The 19,032-nt window shown below is 37.7% G+C and overlaps 2 protein-coding genes across 3 annotated transcripts; one reads left to right on the top strand and one right to left on the bottom strand.

Moving 5' to 3' along the window:
* Positions 1-1,670: 1,670 nt before the first annotated feature.
* LOC108279914 (ras-related protein Rab-19) lies at positions 1,671-6,285 on the top strand. The gene is made up of 3 exons (XM_017494543.2): positions 1,671-2,186; positions 4,715-4,898; positions 5,217-6,285. Exons 1-3 carry the CDS (start codon positions 1,992-1,994, stop codon positions 5,498-5,500), a joined length of 663 nt encoding a protein of 220 aa, XP_017350032.1. The 5' UTR covers positions 1,671-1,991; the 3' UTR covers positions 5,501-6,285.
* A 127-nt stretch (positions 6,286-6,412) lies between these two features.
* On the bottom strand, positions 6,413-18,142 carry terfa (telomeric repeat binding factor a). Of its 2 annotated transcripts, none has more exons than XM_017494539.1 (12): positions 17,814-18,142; positions 16,087-16,182; positions 15,868-15,992; positions 15,260-15,352; positions 14,949-15,089; positions 14,103-14,284; positions 12,875-13,528; positions 11,572-11,703; positions 11,293-11,391; positions 10,920-11,002; positions 9,736-9,770; positions 6,413-7,431 (listed from the first exon to the last, which is right to left on the bottom strand). In XM_017494539.1, exons 1-12 carry the CDS (start codon positions 17,962-17,964, stop codon positions 7,273-7,275), a joined length of 1,950 nt encoding a protein of 649 aa, XP_017350028.1. In that variant the 5' UTR covers positions 17,965-18,142; the 3' UTR covers positions 6,413-7,272. The 2 variants fall into 2 exon arrangements, with proteins under 2 accessions (XP_017350028.1, XP_017350029.1); XM_017494540.1 differs by having other exon boundaries at positions 12,875-13,525.
* Between the last annotated feature and the right edge of the window lie 890 nt (positions 18,143-19,032).

Raw genomic sequence — 19,032 nt, 5'->3', positions numbered from 1 at the left:
AATGCGCAGATAACAAGCGAGGAAATGTTGGTTGATTCTTTTTTTAAGAAAGACTGGACTGGAAAGATGACTCTAAAATAAATGGAGTTTTTAATACAGGACAGAAGGTGGCAGTAATGTAACAAATTGGATGCCAGCTGCCGTAAAACCTCAAAGTAGAAGAAGAAGAAGAAGAAGAAGAAGAAGGCGAAAAATGAAGAAGAAGAAGAAAAAAAAAAGAAGAGGTCTAACGGATATGACTTTTTCTCTTCTTCTTCTTCAAATTAAAAGCTCCAGCCTTACGTCCTCAGTGAAATGATACCGTGTCATAAATCTTTCACATAAACAAGCTAAAACATAATGAGTGTTTATATAACCCTATATTTTCGAAAGCTAAGAAACGAACATGGTTTCATCAAGAAAAACAGTTTCTGCTTATTAGTCAGACATTTGCACACAGACAACGATTAGCAGAAAAATATCAAAATGTCTTTCATTATTTGGAGGTTAAGAGTCATGATACAGTTGAGTCTCGAATAGATTTGACTTTAATGATTAAATGAAGCGACACATAAGTTAATGTGTTTTGTCTGAAGGATGACATTTTACAGTTTGGAAACGAACCCATTTGTGAAACCCAGAGTGAAACTTTGGTATATTTAAGCAATAGAACATGAGGGTATTATCACCAGTAACAACACAGCTGCTGTGATTTGGTCTCAAGCCAAAGCTGTAACACACAACCTGGAGTGTTCTGTTGCTTTTATACAACAGCTTACAAATTAAAAGTAGTCAAGCAAAGAACTGATGCGCATTGTTATCTGTATTTAATATCAAACATTTCTTCCGGCTGCAAAAAGTAGTTCCACCACAAATATCTTTTTGTTCCCATTTTTAAAATTCTTTTTTTACTTTGGCATATTGGTGTACTGCCCTGCGATGGTGTCAACCGGTCCAGGGTGCCCCCGCCTCGGTACAGAGTATGGATGGATGGATGTTGGTATAAGGTACTGCTATGCTGTTTTAAATGGTAATGATTTAAAACAGCTTGAAGCAGCAAGAATTCTGTTCTGATGAAATGTAGGAGAACATGAAATGTACTGTTATCAGATATAAGAACTCATTTCAACCAATCAGATCGCTTGGTCAGAACTCACTGGTGTGTAATACCACATATATTACAACAGTGTGGGTTTTTATTATTATCATCATCATCCCCACCATTAGGGTGGAGCTCCAGAGTCCCCACTTTAATTCTGAGCTTGGACTACTCTCTGTGTGCAGTTTTGCATGTTCTCTCCACGTCTTTGTTGATTTTCTCTGGTTATAACTGGCTAAGTGTGTGTATGTGTGTGTGTGTTCCTGCGATCAACTATCATTCCATCCAAGGTGTATTCCTGCCTTGTGCCAGGTGTTCCCGGGATAGGCACTGGACCCTGACAAGAATAAAGTAGTTACTGAAGACGAATATATGATTAGCATTTTTCTATCAAATTACAATAACACAGATCTCAGTATTTCACAATACCCAACATGCATACACTTCTTTGTGAAGCAGCTCCTGTTTTGTTGTTAGAGAGCAGTGCATTCTACAGGACATGTGAGACATTATCTACAATAGCCCGAGTGTATAGAGCAGGTAATGGGAGGAGCTTTGCTGGTGCCTGCTGGGCAAGAACAACAACAGGTGTAATACACAGAGATGGGTGGAGCAAAAAAGAGGAAGAGAAACCAGGAGCAGAGAGCACGAGTCTGTCTGGAGGAACAGGTAGATGTCGGAAAGTTTTAGACATAGTTTTGATTAACTCAGCAACGGTTTGTACCTGTTCAGATCTCCCCAGTAGTTTGGGACATGGCGAGGAAGCGAGTCTCTATAGGTGGACTATTTTGTGTTTGAGAGTTAAGACAGATAAGTATTGCTTTACAGACAGAGAGCATCATAGAGATTGCCTCCACTACTAACTATTCCAGCATCAACACTGAACGTTAGACTGGATGTTGCGAGTCTGACCATGCAGTCAACTGGACTGGAGCAAGAAGACTACTTCGATTTCTTGTTCAAGATTATTCTAATCGGAGACACAGATGTTGGCAAAACGTCTGTGATTCAGAGATTTAAGACTGGGAACTTCTCTGAGAGACAGCAGAGCACTATCGGAGTGGACTTCATTGTTCGCACCCTCAATATCCAGGGCAGAAAAGTAAAGGTCAGTTTGAATTATTTAATAATAATAATAATACGTTTATTTTTAAGGCACCTTTCTACACACTCAAGGTCCTTTTACAATTAGAAAGTACACTGTAAAACCGGATAGTTCATTTAACTCAAAAAATTTGAGGAAACTAATTACCTCAAAATTTTTAAGTTGATAAATCAATTTCTTTAAGCCAAATACACTTAAATATAACAAAAAATTCAGTCAAACTTTGTAATTTAAAATTCATTTTTGTTATATTTAAGTGTATTTGGCTTAAAGAAATTGATTTATCAACTTAAAAATTTTGAGGTAATTAGTTTCCTCAAATTTTTTGAGTTAAATGAACTATCCGGTTTTACAGTGTACTTATAATACAGCAAGAGGAAAAAAATGTGTTCTTCTTTTAATGAAATAATTGTGCTGCCGTTTAAGTAATTAAAAAGGGCAAAACTTTAGTGGAGGAACTTGTTCTGCAAAGTTACATATTTATGACTGTCTAGGTGGCTCCATTTCATGGTAAAGGCAGTTTAAAAACTTGAAATAAACTAGCCAGACTGGCAGAAGTAATCCACAACCTGTTCTACAGGTTTGCTTACACCCACATCCTACATTGTTTCCCCTGCTCACCTTAAGGTCTTTTAGCTGCCCACTTTTCAACCAGCCACTGTCGATAGGCAGGATTGTGTATCCTGGTTACAGGCATTAGAAAGACGTCCGTCTGTGGGCAGCAAGTGACTGAGTCGTCTAATGCGGAAGTATGTTCACCTGCTGAACTCTGGTGTTGGAAAATGTATATTAAAATTTAGTGACTGAAAGAGTGGAATCGTTGGTTATCCTCAGTCGTCAGGATTAAAACGTCTGACTTCACTCTGACATGAGTGAAAGTGTGGCTTTGCCTCACATCTATAGCTATCAGACGCCAGTGTTACAGATTACAGATTATTTTTTATGTCTCTGTTATCTGTGCTTTCTTAAGGGTATATAAGTGACATTTCTTCCTTCAGGCAGAAATAAAAGAACTTGTTTGATGCTCAGAGTTCTCTCTTTCTCTCATGGAAAAAAGTAAAAAATGCTAAACCTCTAGGCTATATCAAATTTCCATGCCAAAAACACAATCTATTGTTAGAGGAAGTCAAAGTTATCAGCCTTAGTATGGCACAGTTTAGTTTCCTTTGACTGCAATAAATCAGATTTTCAGTGCAGCCAGAGAGATAATTGGTGGTCTTGAAATTTACAAAACACACCCAGATTTGGAAACAGATTAGCTTTTCATAGTGGCAATCATTATACAGTATCTATACATTTACAGAAGTTTCAGTGTCAGGTCGGGTGGATTTCCCATCTAAAACCGTTTACTTACTCTCGTTAGAATGAGACTGAGTCTATAATGAACAGGGAAGTATGAAAGGAAGTATGTTAAACCATGATTGGGTGGAACCAGTCGTTTTCCATGTGGTAGCCTTATCAGTAGTAAATAAGTAAGTATATAAAAATAGATAAATGCTCAAAAACTTGTTACAAATATGCCAGTTATGTTGTGGTTTGATGGCTTAGAGGGTACAAGAATTAGAAGGCTGATCATATTAATGGCTAATAATAATAATAATAAAAAGAGTAATCTGGTACAGTATCACATCAAAAATGTAAACGTAGCTTTATCTGAATACACAGACAGGTAAGAATGGAACATGGTTTAGGATAGGAGTCTGGTGTGCAAGTTGCAGGTGTGTTAGGTTGCTATAGCACAGCAGGTCTTCAGAGAGCAGCAAGATCTCAGTGGGATGTGAGACATATGAAGCAGTGCTTCACATCTACTCACTTTCAGGCAGTTCCCACCACATGATCTATGTCTCCCTCTAATGTAGAGCAGCTACTATCCAGGAGGATGAAGGCTATAATGAGCGTCCTCTGATGTATGTGAAGCCAGTAATTGCACCTTCCCAAACTGCTGCACCAAACACACCTGGAGGAGAGCACTAATTACCCTTTTCTGTTTATGTAAAAGTACCTGGCATCCCACTAATTAACAGAGGCAACGGCAAATCTCCTGAGATAAATTGTGAAAAATTAGGTTTGATCTGACCGGCAACTAGCTGACCAGCAAAACACAGACTGAGCCGATCGAGCCGATAGATCATCAGTTTCTGAATTACTGCTACTACATTATAGACAAGCACTGCTACAATTGTAGATAACAGTGAGGCAATTTGAAAACATGTATTGATCAATTTAGGAAGCTGGAAAATAGCTTACCAGCTGGGAAATATGGTTTAACTTGCCAGCTAGTTAGACTAACCTGGAGTTTTCAGCAAGTAACTGAGATGAGCTGATCAGGAAACAAATCCATCCAATTATGTTCCCTGGGACTCTTATCCACAGGTCTCCCCAACAAAACCTTAGACAATGGCAGCATATTTAGGAACTAGAATCTCACCACTGAAATCTCTCAGGAGCTTTTTTCCTTGCTTATGCTTGCACATGCAGATTCTCTTGAGACATTTTCTTGGAAAGTCTTAACTCCATATCTTCTCTCACAGATGCAGGTTTGGGACACGGCAGGGCAGGAGCGTTTCCGCACCATCACACAGAGCTACTATCGTAGTGCACATGCAGCGATGATCACCTACGATATCACCCGCGAATCCACGTTCAACTCTGTACCACAGTGGATCCGGGAGATGGAGCAGTACGGAGCCGCCAACGTCCTACTGGCCCTCATAGGTAAACACAGTAACGTAGTTTCAGTGAGCTTTAAAACAGCTCAAAACAGAGTTGCACCTTTTAGCTTGGCCAAAGTGCCTCCTGGCAAGGTCTGGAATGACCTGAAGGTCAGTTACATTTACATTTACTCAACTCTTTGATCCAGAGTTTTACAAGTAATACAACAAATTTGCCTTACCATATCTGACGCAATCTAGGCCTATAACCTCTTAAAAATAATGACTCTTAGGAACATACTATACTTGCCATAGCCTGTCTTGATAGATCTATTTTGTGCATTTCCCAGAAGAAATACAATATTTCTATTCTCATTTGCAGGTAACAAGTGTGACCTGGAGTCTGAGAGACAGGTTGAGTTTAATGAAGCATGCACAGTAGCGAAGCAGAAAGGATTTGTAGTAGCTCTAGAAACCTCAGCAAAGGAGGCCCAGAATGTGGATCAGGCCTTCATCGTGATGGCACATGAGCTACTGGCACGCAATGGACTGGCTGTAAAGGAGCACGGTTATCACGTGGATTCTCCACGCATCTTACTGCCTTCCAACACCACAACGATTAACAGCCCCACAAACAATGTGGAGAAAAAGCCATGCCAGTGCTAAGACTAGACTCTATATATTTTAAAACAACAACAACAACAACAAAAAAACAACAACAGAATTTACCCTCAAATCACAATTTTTGTTCATTGCATTCTAAATCCAGTTAACCCCCCCGACACAATCTTCTATAAGGATGTAAGCCAAAATATTCCAACATAAATAATGCAATGTATAGTCAGTTAAGCAGGCTCAATAACAGCCCTTTCAGTAGTTTGTTCTATTAATCATACAGCTGACTGATATATATCATATCAAGCACCTTAAGTACATATTGGTATACTTTATGCACCAACACTATAAATATGACTAAGAAGCATGCGTTGGCTATGATATATTAGTGAGCCATGAAATGTCCATAACGTGTGCTGATGGCAGATTTGCAGATTTCTCAGCTGACATGTAGGATTTATAATCAACTGGATAAATGAGCCATCCTCTTTTGAAACAAAATTGCAAAACACTCTTCCTTAAAGTTGTTCCATAACCTTACCTTTATAATAAAAGTGCTTTAAAGTTTAACTGTGAATATGACCAACCAACATAAATCTATAAATAAAGGTTTCAGGGTAGATAGTTAAACGTTTAATTTGGGTGTACTGTACAAATAAAGTAAATGATGATGCTGAACATGGAGGTGTTTGATTCGGTCACTGCAGTTATTTGTGCCTTTGAGTTACATTTTGATGTAATTAATGTTTTATAGATGCCACAAAGTGTTACTGAGGTTGATGTTCTGGCTGATATGTTAACTGTGATATTAAACTATGTTCATGTAACAGTTGTTTTTTTTTGTAGCATGTGACTTTATTTACTACACAACAGTGTTCTCTGATGCAGGGTAAAGCGTGTAAACCTCATAACATTAGAAGTCCTTTGAATTGGTTGCTATGTCAGAATTAAGCAGTGCATGCATTCACTGTTTTACATGATTCGTTTTTAATAATGTTCTGTGAACAAAAATCTGAGCAAGAATATACAACAGAGGAGCAGAGATGATATTTTTTTCACACCTACATACCTTTCTGAAGGGCTGCACTATAAAATGAAAAATTTATATGCAAAACGTGCAGGTATTTATTCATGAAAAATAATCTATAAACTATGAGTGTAGATTAAAGACGTCTGAATCTACAATATTGTTGAATGTATTAGACAGGCCATAATACCTGCACTTGGACAGTCTTAGATAATTAAGATCACTGACTGCGCATTTCACTTATATTACAAACATTTCTATAAATATATAGAAGCACGGCCACTGTTACCTGGGGCATTTCTGCTAAGGAAAAAAAAAAGTGCATTTTATATAAGTAGGCTAATGACATCAACGATGCCCGTTTTCTGCTATTTGATGTTTATTCCAACTTTTACTCAACCTTGACACGATGCCGTACACAAGGATTCAAAACAAATATCTTTACATGTGTTAACGTAAACGAGCTGTCAATTTCAAACTCGGTTTCAAAATGCCTTCTTAGATATACACTCACTGTCCACTTTATTAGGAACACCTGTACACATTGGCAGCAGCACAATGCATAAAACCCTGCAGATACAGGTCAAGGGCTTCAGTTAGTGTTTACATCAAACATCAGAATCTTGACCTGTATCTGCATGATTGTATGTACTGTGCTGCGGTCACATGACTGGCTGATTAGATCATTACAAGAATGAGGTGTACAGGTGATACTAATAAAGCAGACAGTGAGGGCATGTACAAAAATATCTCAACATTTGTTTTTTTTTTTTTGCATGTTGTCTTGTTTACAAGTCTACACCATCTTTAATCTTTTCATGGTGCGCCAGCGATCTTTGATATTGACTGCTGTACGGCCTTTAAAAGGGAACGCTCTCTTAATCCTCTCCCATCGTCCTACTCCGTAACGGGCAACTCCTTGCTTCACCCAGTCAGACTCGTCATCAGTCCACTTCTATAACAGAAACACAGCGAATACTTCTGAGCGAACATCTATATACAACAGGGGGCAATTATTCAAGTTTCACAGTTTGTTCGGTCTTACATAATGTTCAATCTGGGATTGAGTTGGACACCTTTCAAACAAGAATTTCATGTATTTTGCCTTTGAATGAGTTTCTTTCAAATACAGCTCGTGTGCTGTTTTTCAACAATTAAACTAACAAACTATCCAAAAACTATGAAAGGTGCTTGTTCTTTCCTCAGTCATGCCTCAGTCGAGCCAACTGCTCTGCTGCTGTTTTACCCAAGTAACAGAAATGAAGCATTTCTGTTAAAACAATTCATTAGTTGTACATGCTAACAGACATGTATTGTAATTTGGAATGGCCTGGCCTAGCAACACTTTTAAATTAGGATACAAATCTCTTCCCATATACAGTATCTCACAAAAATGAGTACACCCCTCACATTTCTGTAACTATTTGATTATATCTTTTCATGTGACAACACTGAAGAAATGACACTTTGCTACAATGTAAAGTAGTGAGTGTACAGCTTGTGTAACAGTGTAAATTTGCTGTCTCCTCAAAATAACTCAACACACAGCCATTAATGTCTAAACCACTGGCAACAAAAGTGAGTACACCCCTAAGTGAAAATGTCCAAATTGGGCCCAATTAGCCATTTTCCCTCCCCGGTGTCATGTGACTTGTTAGTGTTACAAGGTCTCAGGTGTGAAAGGGGAGCAGGTGTGTTAAATTTGGTGTCATCACTCTCACACTCCCTCATACTGGTCACTGGAAGTTCAACATGCCACCTCATGGCAAAGAACTCTCTGAGGATCTGAAAAGAATTGTTGCTCTATATAAAGATGGCCTAGGGTATAAGAAGATTGACAAGACCCTGACACTGAGCTGCAGCACGGTGGCCAAGACCATACAGCGGTTTAACAGGACCGGTTCCATTCAGAACAGGCCTCGCCATGGTCGACCAAAGAAGTTGAATGCACGTGCTCAGTGTCATATCCAGAGGTTGTGTTTGGGAAATAGAAGTATGAGTGCTGCCAGCATTGCTTCAGGGGTTGAAGGGGTGGGGGGGTCAGTCTGTCAGTGCTCAGACCATACGCCGCACACTGCATCAAATTGGTCTGCATGGCTGTCGTCCCAGAAGGAAGCCTCTTCTAAAGATGATGCACAAGAAAGCCCGCAAACAGTTTGCTGAAGACAAGCAGACTATGGACATGGATTACTGGAACCATGTCCTGTGGTCTGATGAGACCAAGATAAACTTATTTGGTTCAGATGCTGTCAAGCGTGTGTGGCGGCAACCAGGTGAGGAGTACAAAGACAAGTGTGTCTTGCCTACAGTCAAGCATGGTGGTGGGAGTGTCGTGGTCTGGGGCTGCATGAGTGCTGCCGGCACTGGGGAGCTACAGTTCATTGAGGGAACCATGAATGCCAACATGTACTGTGACATACTGAAGCAGAGCATGATCAGTATGCAGTATTCCAGCATGATAACGACCCCAAACACACCTCCAAGATTGACCACTGCCTTGCTAAAGAAGCTGAGGGTGAAGGTGATTGACTGGCCAAGCATGTCTCCAGACCTAAACCCTATTGAGCATCTGTGGGGCATCCTCAAACGGAAGGTGGAGGAGCACAAGGTCTCTAACATCCACCAGCTCCGTGACGTTGTCATGGAGGAGAGGAAAAGGACTCTAGTGGCAACCTGTTAAGCTCTGGTGAACTCCATGCCCAAGAGGGTTAAGGCAGTGCTGAAAATAATGGTGGCCACACAAAATATTGACACTTAGGGCCCAATTTGGACATTTTCACTTAGGGGTGTACTCACTTTTGTTGCCAGTGGTTTAGACATTAATGGCTATGTGTTGAGTTATTTTGAGGAGACAGCAAATTTACACTGTTACACAAGCTGTACACTCACTACTTTACATTGTATCTTTTCTTCAGTGTTGTCACATTAAAAAATATAATCAAATATTTACAAAAATGTGAGGGGTGTACTCACTTTTGTGAGATACTGTATATTTATATAAAATATTTTCTAAATTTTCTAAATCCAAGTAAATCCAAATAAAAAGATGTTTTATGGGTATTCATAAAAATATTCCAGACATTCATTAATTTTTGCCTTCATAGAAAAAAAAAGAATATATATATATATATATATATATATATATATATATATATATATATATATATATATATATATATATATATATATATGCATCAGAAATATTTTAGTTTGAGTAAGACTTTAAAGTGCCATTGTATTAAGAATGAAATTCACTCACCTTCCTTTTGGAATAAATATCACTTGAGCTCTGACCTTTAAAAAAAAAAAAAAAACAGAAAAAAAAAGCAATAAGCTAATTATCAGCACTGTGTATCTTAGCATCTTGAAGCTATTTAATCGCATACAATCCTTTATTTTAGTCAGAATCTTTTGTATTTTTTATAACTTTTACCAGTTAAACCCAGCTGTTAGCATCCTAGTTCAGTAATTGCACTATTATTTTATAAAAAAATAAAATAAAAATAAAAATAATAATAATAATAATAAAAGGATATGGCCCTTCCCACAAGTAAAAGTCAGAACATCCAAGAACTGTACATAATGTATTTTTTTTTTTTTTATACTTCAAGACATTACACCCACACAAAAAAACTGGGTTAAAAACAACCTAAATTTGGTTATTTAAACAGCTGGGTAAATAAAGGACAGAACACATTTTAGACTAAACTAACCCATCAAGTTGGGTTGTTAATTTTAACCCAGCAAATGGGTTGTTTTTCCACACAAAGGACAATTTCATTTTTACAAAAAAGCTGGGTTAATTTTATTTCATAAATGGGTTAATATTTTCAGGGTTATTTTTACCCTTTGAAAATGTCCAATATACCTCATTATGAACAAATATGTCACCATGGTATCTCCTTCATTTATACACAAGAAGGTGTTCAGAAATGTATCGCTAGAGCTGCTAAAGCGGTGTTTACATATAGATTTTGAAGTAAATTGCTCAAATAAATTATATATTTAAGATGAAAACATCAGATTTTGATCAAAGGAGACGTTTAAAACATCCAAAAAAAACGAGTAACCCACTTACGATCCAGTGGGCATTACAAACAAGTCAGACAAAGCTAATGAAGATAGAAGTGCATTTAGTGTCATGTAAACTGGACTGTTATCACACATTTGTGCTTCAAATTCAAATTCAAACAGTCCGAGCTGAATTGATTTGACCCAAGGAGCTGGGCTGAGGCGTTGGGTGAGGGAGGGGTGCATTCATTCAACTGGCAGTGAAAATAACCCAGCCATGCACTAACCCAAGAGTTGGGTTACACAAAACTACCCAAAAACTACCCAAGACTGAGAAAATAACCCAATAAAATGACCCAAAAGGCTCAACCCAGCATTTGAGTAGAGAAAAATAACCCAGCGTTTTTTTTTTTAGACTAGAGGAGTATGTACCTTTACTTGTTTTAGTGGAAACGGAGAACAGTGACTCTTCATCACTCCACTCTTCCTGGACTCCAGACACATCCATCCAATGCCTCCAACAACAACAAACATATTACTTTATACTAATCATCACATATTCATACTCATTTTAGACTTATAGTTGTAGTGAGAACTAAAATAATTACCTAAGGCTGTTATTAATTTATGTTTATAATAAATAAAAATAAATAATTTATCATCATTTACAATACCACCAAATCATGACTACACCAGCTGCAATTAGCTGACGCACTTCTACCAAAATGAGCTGGAATTACACGTAGAATCTGAACAGAAGTAAGAAAGATTTAATAAAGAGGAAATTGATGAGGCAAATACATACAATCTACGGGAGGTTTCAGGCTGTTTTGCTGATGGTGGCGAGTCTATCACAATGCTTTCTACACTATCTTCACTTTGTCCTTCACTCCTCGTGTGCAGCCTGAAGGACACAATTCAGTTACTTACACAACAGCTCAACTAACATGAAACATTCTGATTTATGGGATGAACTGAACACAGTCATTGATTAACACTGCTGAAGTGAATAATAATTAATAAATAAATAAATAAATAAATAAATAAATAAATACTAAGAAAAGAGTTTTTGAATGAGGCTCACCTCTTCGTTGCTTGTTTCTCACATTCCTTATCACATGTGCACTGGGCAGGAGGAGGGCTGTTTTCGACACTGCTGGGGGTGGAACAGCTCCGAGGCACTTCAAGCTTCCATTGGGAAGCAGGCTCTGTTTTACTGCGATAAGCCAAAATTTATTGTTTTAGAGCAATCACCACAATATTAGGGAGTTGATGCTAAATGGGGAATCAGAATGAATTACTGAACTCTTACAATGATTTAAAAACCAAACACTAGCTGGAGAAATAACAACACAATAATAATAATAATAATAATAATAATAATAATAATAATAATAATGTTAGGACTCAAAAGCTTCTGTGCTATAATATAAAGTTACTTGCAGGTGCACAAATTTGTTTTGGTCATGGAGTGAAATGCAAGTAAATAAAGATCCAACAAGCTGCCAATGTTAGGGGGTGTGTGTGTGTGTGTGTGAAATGTTTGAAATCGGTGTTGCAGACAAAAATATAATTGTGCCAGCATATTCATTTCTTTCATTAGAAAACTAACATTTTATTTACAAAAAAAAAATATTTTTTTTAAACGGATGATGGAGCGAATTATTTTCAAAAGCAGCCAATATGTCTGCAGCGTAGATGTGAACTCCTTTAATACTGTTTAAAAGCATCTCAGGGAGATTCCTCAAGAAATTGATTGAGAAAATGCCAAGAATACATTTCTGGAAATTCCAGGCAAAAAGGGCGTCAACTTTGAAGATGCTAAAATATTTAATTATTTTGATTTATTTTGGATTTTTTATCACAATATAATTTCCATAGATCCCCATTTGTGTTATTCAGAGTTTTGATGACTATTATTATTCTAAAATGTTGGGAAAATAAATAAATAATGAATGAGTGTGTCTAAACTTTTGACCAGTTGTGCGTGTATAAAAAAACAACAACAAAAAAAAAAAACAGTTCAGGTTTGGAGGTAATGCGGTTGATGAAAATCTATGAATGAATGAAAGGACAGGGAGGGAGAGAGAGAATGAACAAACGAACGAGTGAGCAAACTGTTAGCCAACACAAAATGTGGAAAATATATTTGACATTTGCCAGTGTTTCTCACTCCTGGTCCTGGAGTACATTTTTGGTGTTTTCTCTTTTGTGATTCACACAGTTCAGGTTCGTTTATTAGCTGGTGAGCTGAATCAGGCGAGTTGGGAGCATTGGTATTCCAAACCCAGGACTGAGAAACACAGACCTAAACTAAAGACAAAAGATTATGAAAACATATTTCTTTACAGTACAAATGACAAAAAAAGAGCTTTTTCTGAGTTCACCTGTGAGGAGCTGGTCTGCGGTATTTCCGGACCGGTGTAGAGTTGACGGACAGCGAGCTGAGTGGATCCTCTCTGTTAGAGCGTACCTGCAGCGGACTGGGAGTCAGAGGCTGAGAATCAGAGGCTTCTAGTTCACTTGGCGTACTGTCCTGCTCCATCACCAACTGAGTTACGCTCACTCCAGACACAACACCAGCAGGGCCTTTCTCAGCAGACAAAGCAGGTGGATGGACATGTGTATCTACTAGTGAAGGTGTGACCTCTGAACTTTCTTCTTCCTGTTCCACATCTCGGTTTGTGCAGTGTTTCACGGGCACTGATGTTTTACTTCTGGCATCAGACTGCACAGAAGTGCAGCACTCATCACACTGCTGCTGTGACTGCAAACTGTCATCAGAGGGCCTTTCTTCACACACACACGAACTCTGCTCCCTTTCTTCCCAAACCTCCTCCATTGGAGTCTCTGTGAGTTTGAGACAGAGTTCCATGTTACGATCGATTTCGTTCTCCTGCTGTGCCTCATGTTCCACCTCCTCCTCCAGCTGAGTGAAGGGGACAGAGACAGAAAATTGCTCAGCAAGCTTGGGATAGATAGCTTTCAGGTTGCCCTGGGTCAGGTGCACTGTTACCAAAAGAGCAGGGGAAGGAGCTCTACTGAAGGAGAGAACAAAGGGAAGAAAGCAGATAATAATGTTTAATCTGGTGCTCTTTAGGGGTGAATTCTACAGCAAAAACATGGTGACATTTCAAGACATTTTCACGATGTGAATTAAGGTACATACCAGGAAAACAGCAGGGCCTACTTAAAATATGCGACGATAAAAATTTACCAAAAGTATGTATTATGTACACTTAGAAGAACAGCTCCTTATTATTGTAAGTAATGACTGTAAATTTACTCAGAATACCTTCAATACCAATGCCCCACCAACACACACACAAAATAACCACACTTCTTGGGTAAATGCTCCTGTGGAAACATTTATGACTAAATGAGTTTGCATTTAGTATGATAAGTGAGGCCCGATATCAAAATGATATCTTCACACCGTCCAACTGTAGAAATGGGTAATTTTAGACATGGGACCTACATCACTGGTTTTTATTATATAAAACCAGTGCTGGACATCAAGCGAAATCATCAACATGCTTGAACAATTTGGTAAATACTGATTGTGAGATGCGGTTTACAAGAAATCAGTCATTCGAGAAATAATTATGTACACACCTTAGGTTATTTTTGGTTGGTGTGTTCTGTTGCGAATTGGATGGAGAATTGCGCAGGAGAACCGTATGTTTGCGGTTCGCTTTGTCCTGTGTACACGACTGGACGTTGCTAGCCCTAACGGCTTGAGGCTTACATGAGGCCCCGACATCTACAGTCTTTCCTTGTCTTGAGACTTTGACCATCTTTAAAGAAAACAAAATAATGCATGTTAGCCAGCATAACTACACAGTATACGAGAAACTTTTAAAGCTGCAATGTCACTGAAGGCTGTGCTTTATATGGCATGTTAGTCTTATACAACACGTTACGACACTGATGAGGATTAGTGATGCTAAAGTCAAAAGGTCATCTTTTGTTTTTAAAATGATAATCAAGGTTATTTGGCATAATATTAAAATGCTCTATTACAATAGCTTTATTTAGTTATGATGATAATAAAACTTATTTGGTTTAATTTTAAATAAACAGAACACATCACCATTATCAAGGGTGCACAAATGAAATATTTCTTAGCTAGTCCACCAGGCAAGTAAAAGCATACTTGTGTGGGCCAATGAATTTGCAAAAAAAAGTCAATAGTGTGTAACATGTGAAGCAACAACGAATAACTGCTTTTTTGTGTGTATAAGATGCTCCTAATGGTCATGCTGAGATTTAATCTTTTTAATATAAAATATAAACAAATTAAGACTCAAAGCAATAACCAGATTATTTAACCCCCCCCAGAAGATATATGAACAAGGGCTTTATTTAAGGGCTTGATTCAACACATCTCAGATACTGATATCTAACGGTGGCCAGTTAGCTAAACAACTAGATAAAATCCATCAAGACTCATCGTCATACCTTGACTAAAAAAGGCTCTGGAATGTGGTGGAGTTTCTCGATGAAGTCCAGCATGTCCTGTTTGAATTCACTGTACGAGATCACGTTCAGAACTGAATGTGTGCTGCATCGTCTTTTCATCAGATCCACATAGAGCTTTTTCTACATAGCAGGAAGATAAAGGTTTACAGATGATTTGTTATTATCCAAATGAAGACACGACTAGATAAAATACACAATACAAAAGCCTAGGAATAGATGAGAAACGTCTCCCATTCTGACCCCAATATAAAACAGTATTTACAATAACAGTATTTCAAATGGTAACATACCTTGCCAGCTGAGTCCATTCCTTTGGGAAAGTGTTTATGCAGCAACTCCTGAGCTTTTTCAAACTGTTTGCTCTTTATGCAAACAACAATAAGCTGGAATACAAACAAGCATCTTATTTTTACATCATATACCAGCATCACAAGTCTAATAAAACAACCAACTGACAATTGATCAAATCTGATGATAAATAATAGGAATGAATGTTAGGAAAGAATAGGTTAGTTGGTCTGTCATCTGTAATCAATCTGTAAAGGTCAAGTTACATAAAATACTTTGCTTAAGGTCTGGATAAGCAACTATCCTGACAGAATGTTAGGTTTAAACATTAGCGATTACATTTTAGCTATTAAAAAGACAATTCAAAGTTGTTTTGTTTCACACTATTCAATAATATTATATTGAGGACAGTGATTAGTTATTTATTAAAGACTAGTTAAGATGTTCTGTAGTAGTATTCATTGCATGGAATGTTTTTAAATGTATACTTTTTGCATTTACTAAATTTTTTAAATAATGCAAATCATAAAAACAAAATAATGATCAAAAACAACCACCAGTTACAGCACTACACTTCTCTCATTTGTTACAGAAAGTTCTCAGGTCTCACCATTTCCCTGATTGAGATGTGAACTCGCTCGAGTATCTCTTGTGGAACATCCATTTCTGTACAGATGGATTCTAGCACGCTCAGTGCCGATTCAAGAGGTGTTAGAGGCTTTTCAAAAGTAACATCTGCAAATAAAAATTGGCAATGAGATATCGGTGTAGCCATAAGTTGAATAAAATGAGACGCACTTTAAATAGTAGCTCATGCGGAAAACCTTACCAAGTTTGTCTCCGTCAATGATCCGTGAGAGGAACTGCAGGAATCGCAGTTTGATGGTCATGTCAGTGTGTCCGTCAATGGGTCTGACCACCAAACCTGTAAGCAGTTTAGACATATAAATAATAAATCAAAACAATTGCAGTTGGCAGACTCGAGGCTTTATTGTACTTTAAAGGAACAGTCCATTCTGAAAACACATGAAACGTTCATATTAAACTATTTGTGATGTGTTTAGTATTTCGGTCATTAATTTGTTGGTTGGTGCAGTATTTTCGTTATTCCTGTGAGAAGACATGTGATGCGCTGACGTCACAGGAGTATACACACCTGGCACAACGGAGTTGAGCTGGACAGACAACTAAAGCGCTTCTGCATTGCTCTCTATTTTGGTGGAAACTAATCGAGGACTAAATCCCAATGACATCACTTTCAGCAGGTAGTTAAACAGCATTGTGGGTAATGTTGGAAACCATTAATTAAAGTGAACTTACATGCCCAAAAGTATGTATACATCTGACCATTACACCACCATTTTTGTAGCCAGAATGTATAGAATGTCTCTGTATGCTGTAGCTATAAGATTTCTTCATGTCAACATACAGTTTGTCTTCTACCGTATACAGTTTTGGCTGTCTGTGTGTGTGTGTGTGTGTGTCCTGTCACAAAATTTGGCAAAAACTCCCACACACACGGCAGTGGTCAACCGTTTGACGGCAAACGAGAGCACATGGCCGCATCCGAGGCCGCATCCGAAACCGCATAGTAGGAAAGTATGCGGTTTGGGACGCAGCCCACGGCTTCAAGCAGTCGTCTATTTGCACGTATAGCATGACAAATAATTAACTGCACTTGAAGCTTTCGTAAAATTAAAAATAAAAACACCCAAAACTGTATACGGTACCATAACAAAGACGAACTCTATGTTGATACGTGAAATTCTGGAGGGAGCAGCGGACGGTGTGGCGCATTGACGTAATGACGTGTGCTGTTAATCGATCTATGTTCTATAACGTGTAAAACGGGAACATGAAAGAAATAATCTAAAAGCGACTCATGTAAACACCTTAATCACAATATTGTCTTATTCAGAATAAGGTCAATAATTAGATTACTATTATAATAGATTAGATTATAATATTGATACGCATGTCATTCAGGATGGAGATTTCCTTTAATATATTGAGGTGACTAAAAATCTGTGCAGTTTACCCAGGTGTGACAGGAAGCACTCGGAGTTACTGCTCTCACCTGGCCATAATTGATCATTGCAATGTAATTATGGGCCATGAATGAAGAATAGAATTGTAAATTATTCTTCAAATAAAAGAACAAATATATATATATATATATATATATATATATATATATATATATATATATATATATATATATATATACACACACACACACACACACACACACACACACACACATACATACATACATACATACACACCATTATCTTCTTTAACGTTTAAGTGACTTAATTATATCCACCAACAAGCAGTCAGGTGAGTTTACTGTTTTAGTTTTTAATGCTATTTATTTAAGCTTCTCCTTGTTGTTATGATTGTGATTAACATTGTATCCTAACTACGTTGTATAAATTTCACCGGACGCTTGTTTTCTATTTGACTGCGTAAACAGTAAACACGAGTACAGGAAGTGAAGTTAACAGGCTAGTTAGCAGCACAGCTTCTTACCACTGTAACACAAACCCAACTTACTCTCGATGAGGTTCCTGAGCTCGATGAAACTCTCATAGTCTTCGTTGCGAAACGCCTCGAAAGCTTTAAAGATGTAAAAGTCGAAACTCCAGCGGTTGATAATTTGTTCGTGGCTAAGTTGTTTGTTGCTGTTCTTCCTGGACGACGCCATGTTCCTGCTGCTTCATAGTAGTATTTTTTTTTTTTTATCCGGCGCGAAAATTCTTCTTCTTCTGCAGTGTTTTAGGCTTCGGGGCTGCAAACAAGCAGTTTTATAATGCGCCCCCTACCGGCCTGTTCACTTTTCATTTATAAATTAAGGATGGATGTATTTGTGGATTTTAATCACTGGAATAAAGTTGGTTGGACGTTCGATATTCGCAGATATGCGGAAATTAAGGGACCGTCTCTAAAGTTACATACGACATTGTTAAACACGTTTGTAACTTCAATAGCATTTGAAGGGAATGACTTACAGTCATATACCCAACTGGAAAGTGTTCATCTAGGAGTCAGCTACAATGCACATCTTTTAGATTTGTGATATTTAACAAAATACGCTATTAAATCATATATAAATATTTCCATGTATTTTATTACTGCATGGGCTCATACACAAAATATACTATAATTTAAAGCTCAATAGCATTTGAACGGAATGACTTACAGTCACACACCGAACTGGAAAGTGTTCATCTAGGTGTCAGCTATGACACACCTTTTAGATTTCTGATAGTTATAGTAGGTCAGAAATCAACATTCATGATCCATACCTGTCCATTACATAGTTTTATAAAAGTTATTACAAAATCATAAAAGTTATGAAAAGTAATTTTAAAAAAGTACAAAACCACAAAAGAATAATAAAAAAAACCTATCTATCTATCTATCTATCTATCTATCTATCTATCTATCTATCTATCTATCAAAGCAGATTATAGATTAGGTTATATATAGATAGATTTTTATATAGAATAGATAATCATTATACCTGGTGTCCTCCAATAGGGGGGGGGGGGCACATTATATCGGAGGCGTGTGTGTGTGTGTGTGTGTGTGGGGGGGGGGGGGGGGGGGGGTCTTTAGTTAGAAAAGGTTGAGAAGCTCTGAACTAATGTCCATCCATCCATCCATTTTCTGTACCGCTTACCCAGGGTCGTGGGGAACCTGGAGCCTATCCCAGGGTGCATGGGATAAGAATAACAATCCATCACAGGAATTAACTTACCTATTAAATGAA

The sequence above is a fragment of the Ictalurus punctatus genome, chromosome 19 (assembly GCF_001660625.3).
Source record: "Ictalurus punctatus breed USDA103 chromosome 19, Coco_2.0, whole genome shotgun sequence".
Classification (NCBI taxonomy): Eukaryota; Metazoa; Chordata; class Actinopteri; order Siluriformes; family Ictaluridae; genus Ictalurus; species Ictalurus punctatus.
This window is presented reverse-complemented; position numbering and strand designations above follow the sequence as displayed.

Bases quoted from the DNA above. Each gene is read 5' to 3' on its own strand.
- LOC108279914 (XM_017494543.2), top strand. From the start codon at position 1,992: ATGCAGTCAACTGGACTGGAGCAAGAAGACTACTTCGATTTCTTGTTC. The intron at 2,187-4,714 runs GTCAGTTTGAAT...CTTCTCTCACAG, and splicing joins TCCAGGGCAGAAAAGTAAAG to ATGCAGGTTTGGGACACGGC. The intron at 4,899-5,216 runs GTAAACACAGTA...TCTCATTTGCAG, and splicing joins CGTCCTACTGGCCCTCATAG to GTAACAAGTGTGACCTGGAG.
- terfa (XM_017494539.1), bottom strand. From the start codon at position 17,964: ATGGCGTCGTCCAGGAAGAACAGCAACAAACAACTTAGCCACGAACAA. The intron at 15,993-16,086 runs GTAAGGTTTTCC...TTTTATTTGCAG, and splicing joins CATTGACGGAGACAAACTTG to ATGTTACTTTTGAAAAGCCT. The intron at 11,704-12,874 runs GTGAACTCAGAA...GGCTTATCGCAG, and splicing joins CGCAGACCAGCTCCTCACAG to TAAAACAGAGCCTGCTTCCC.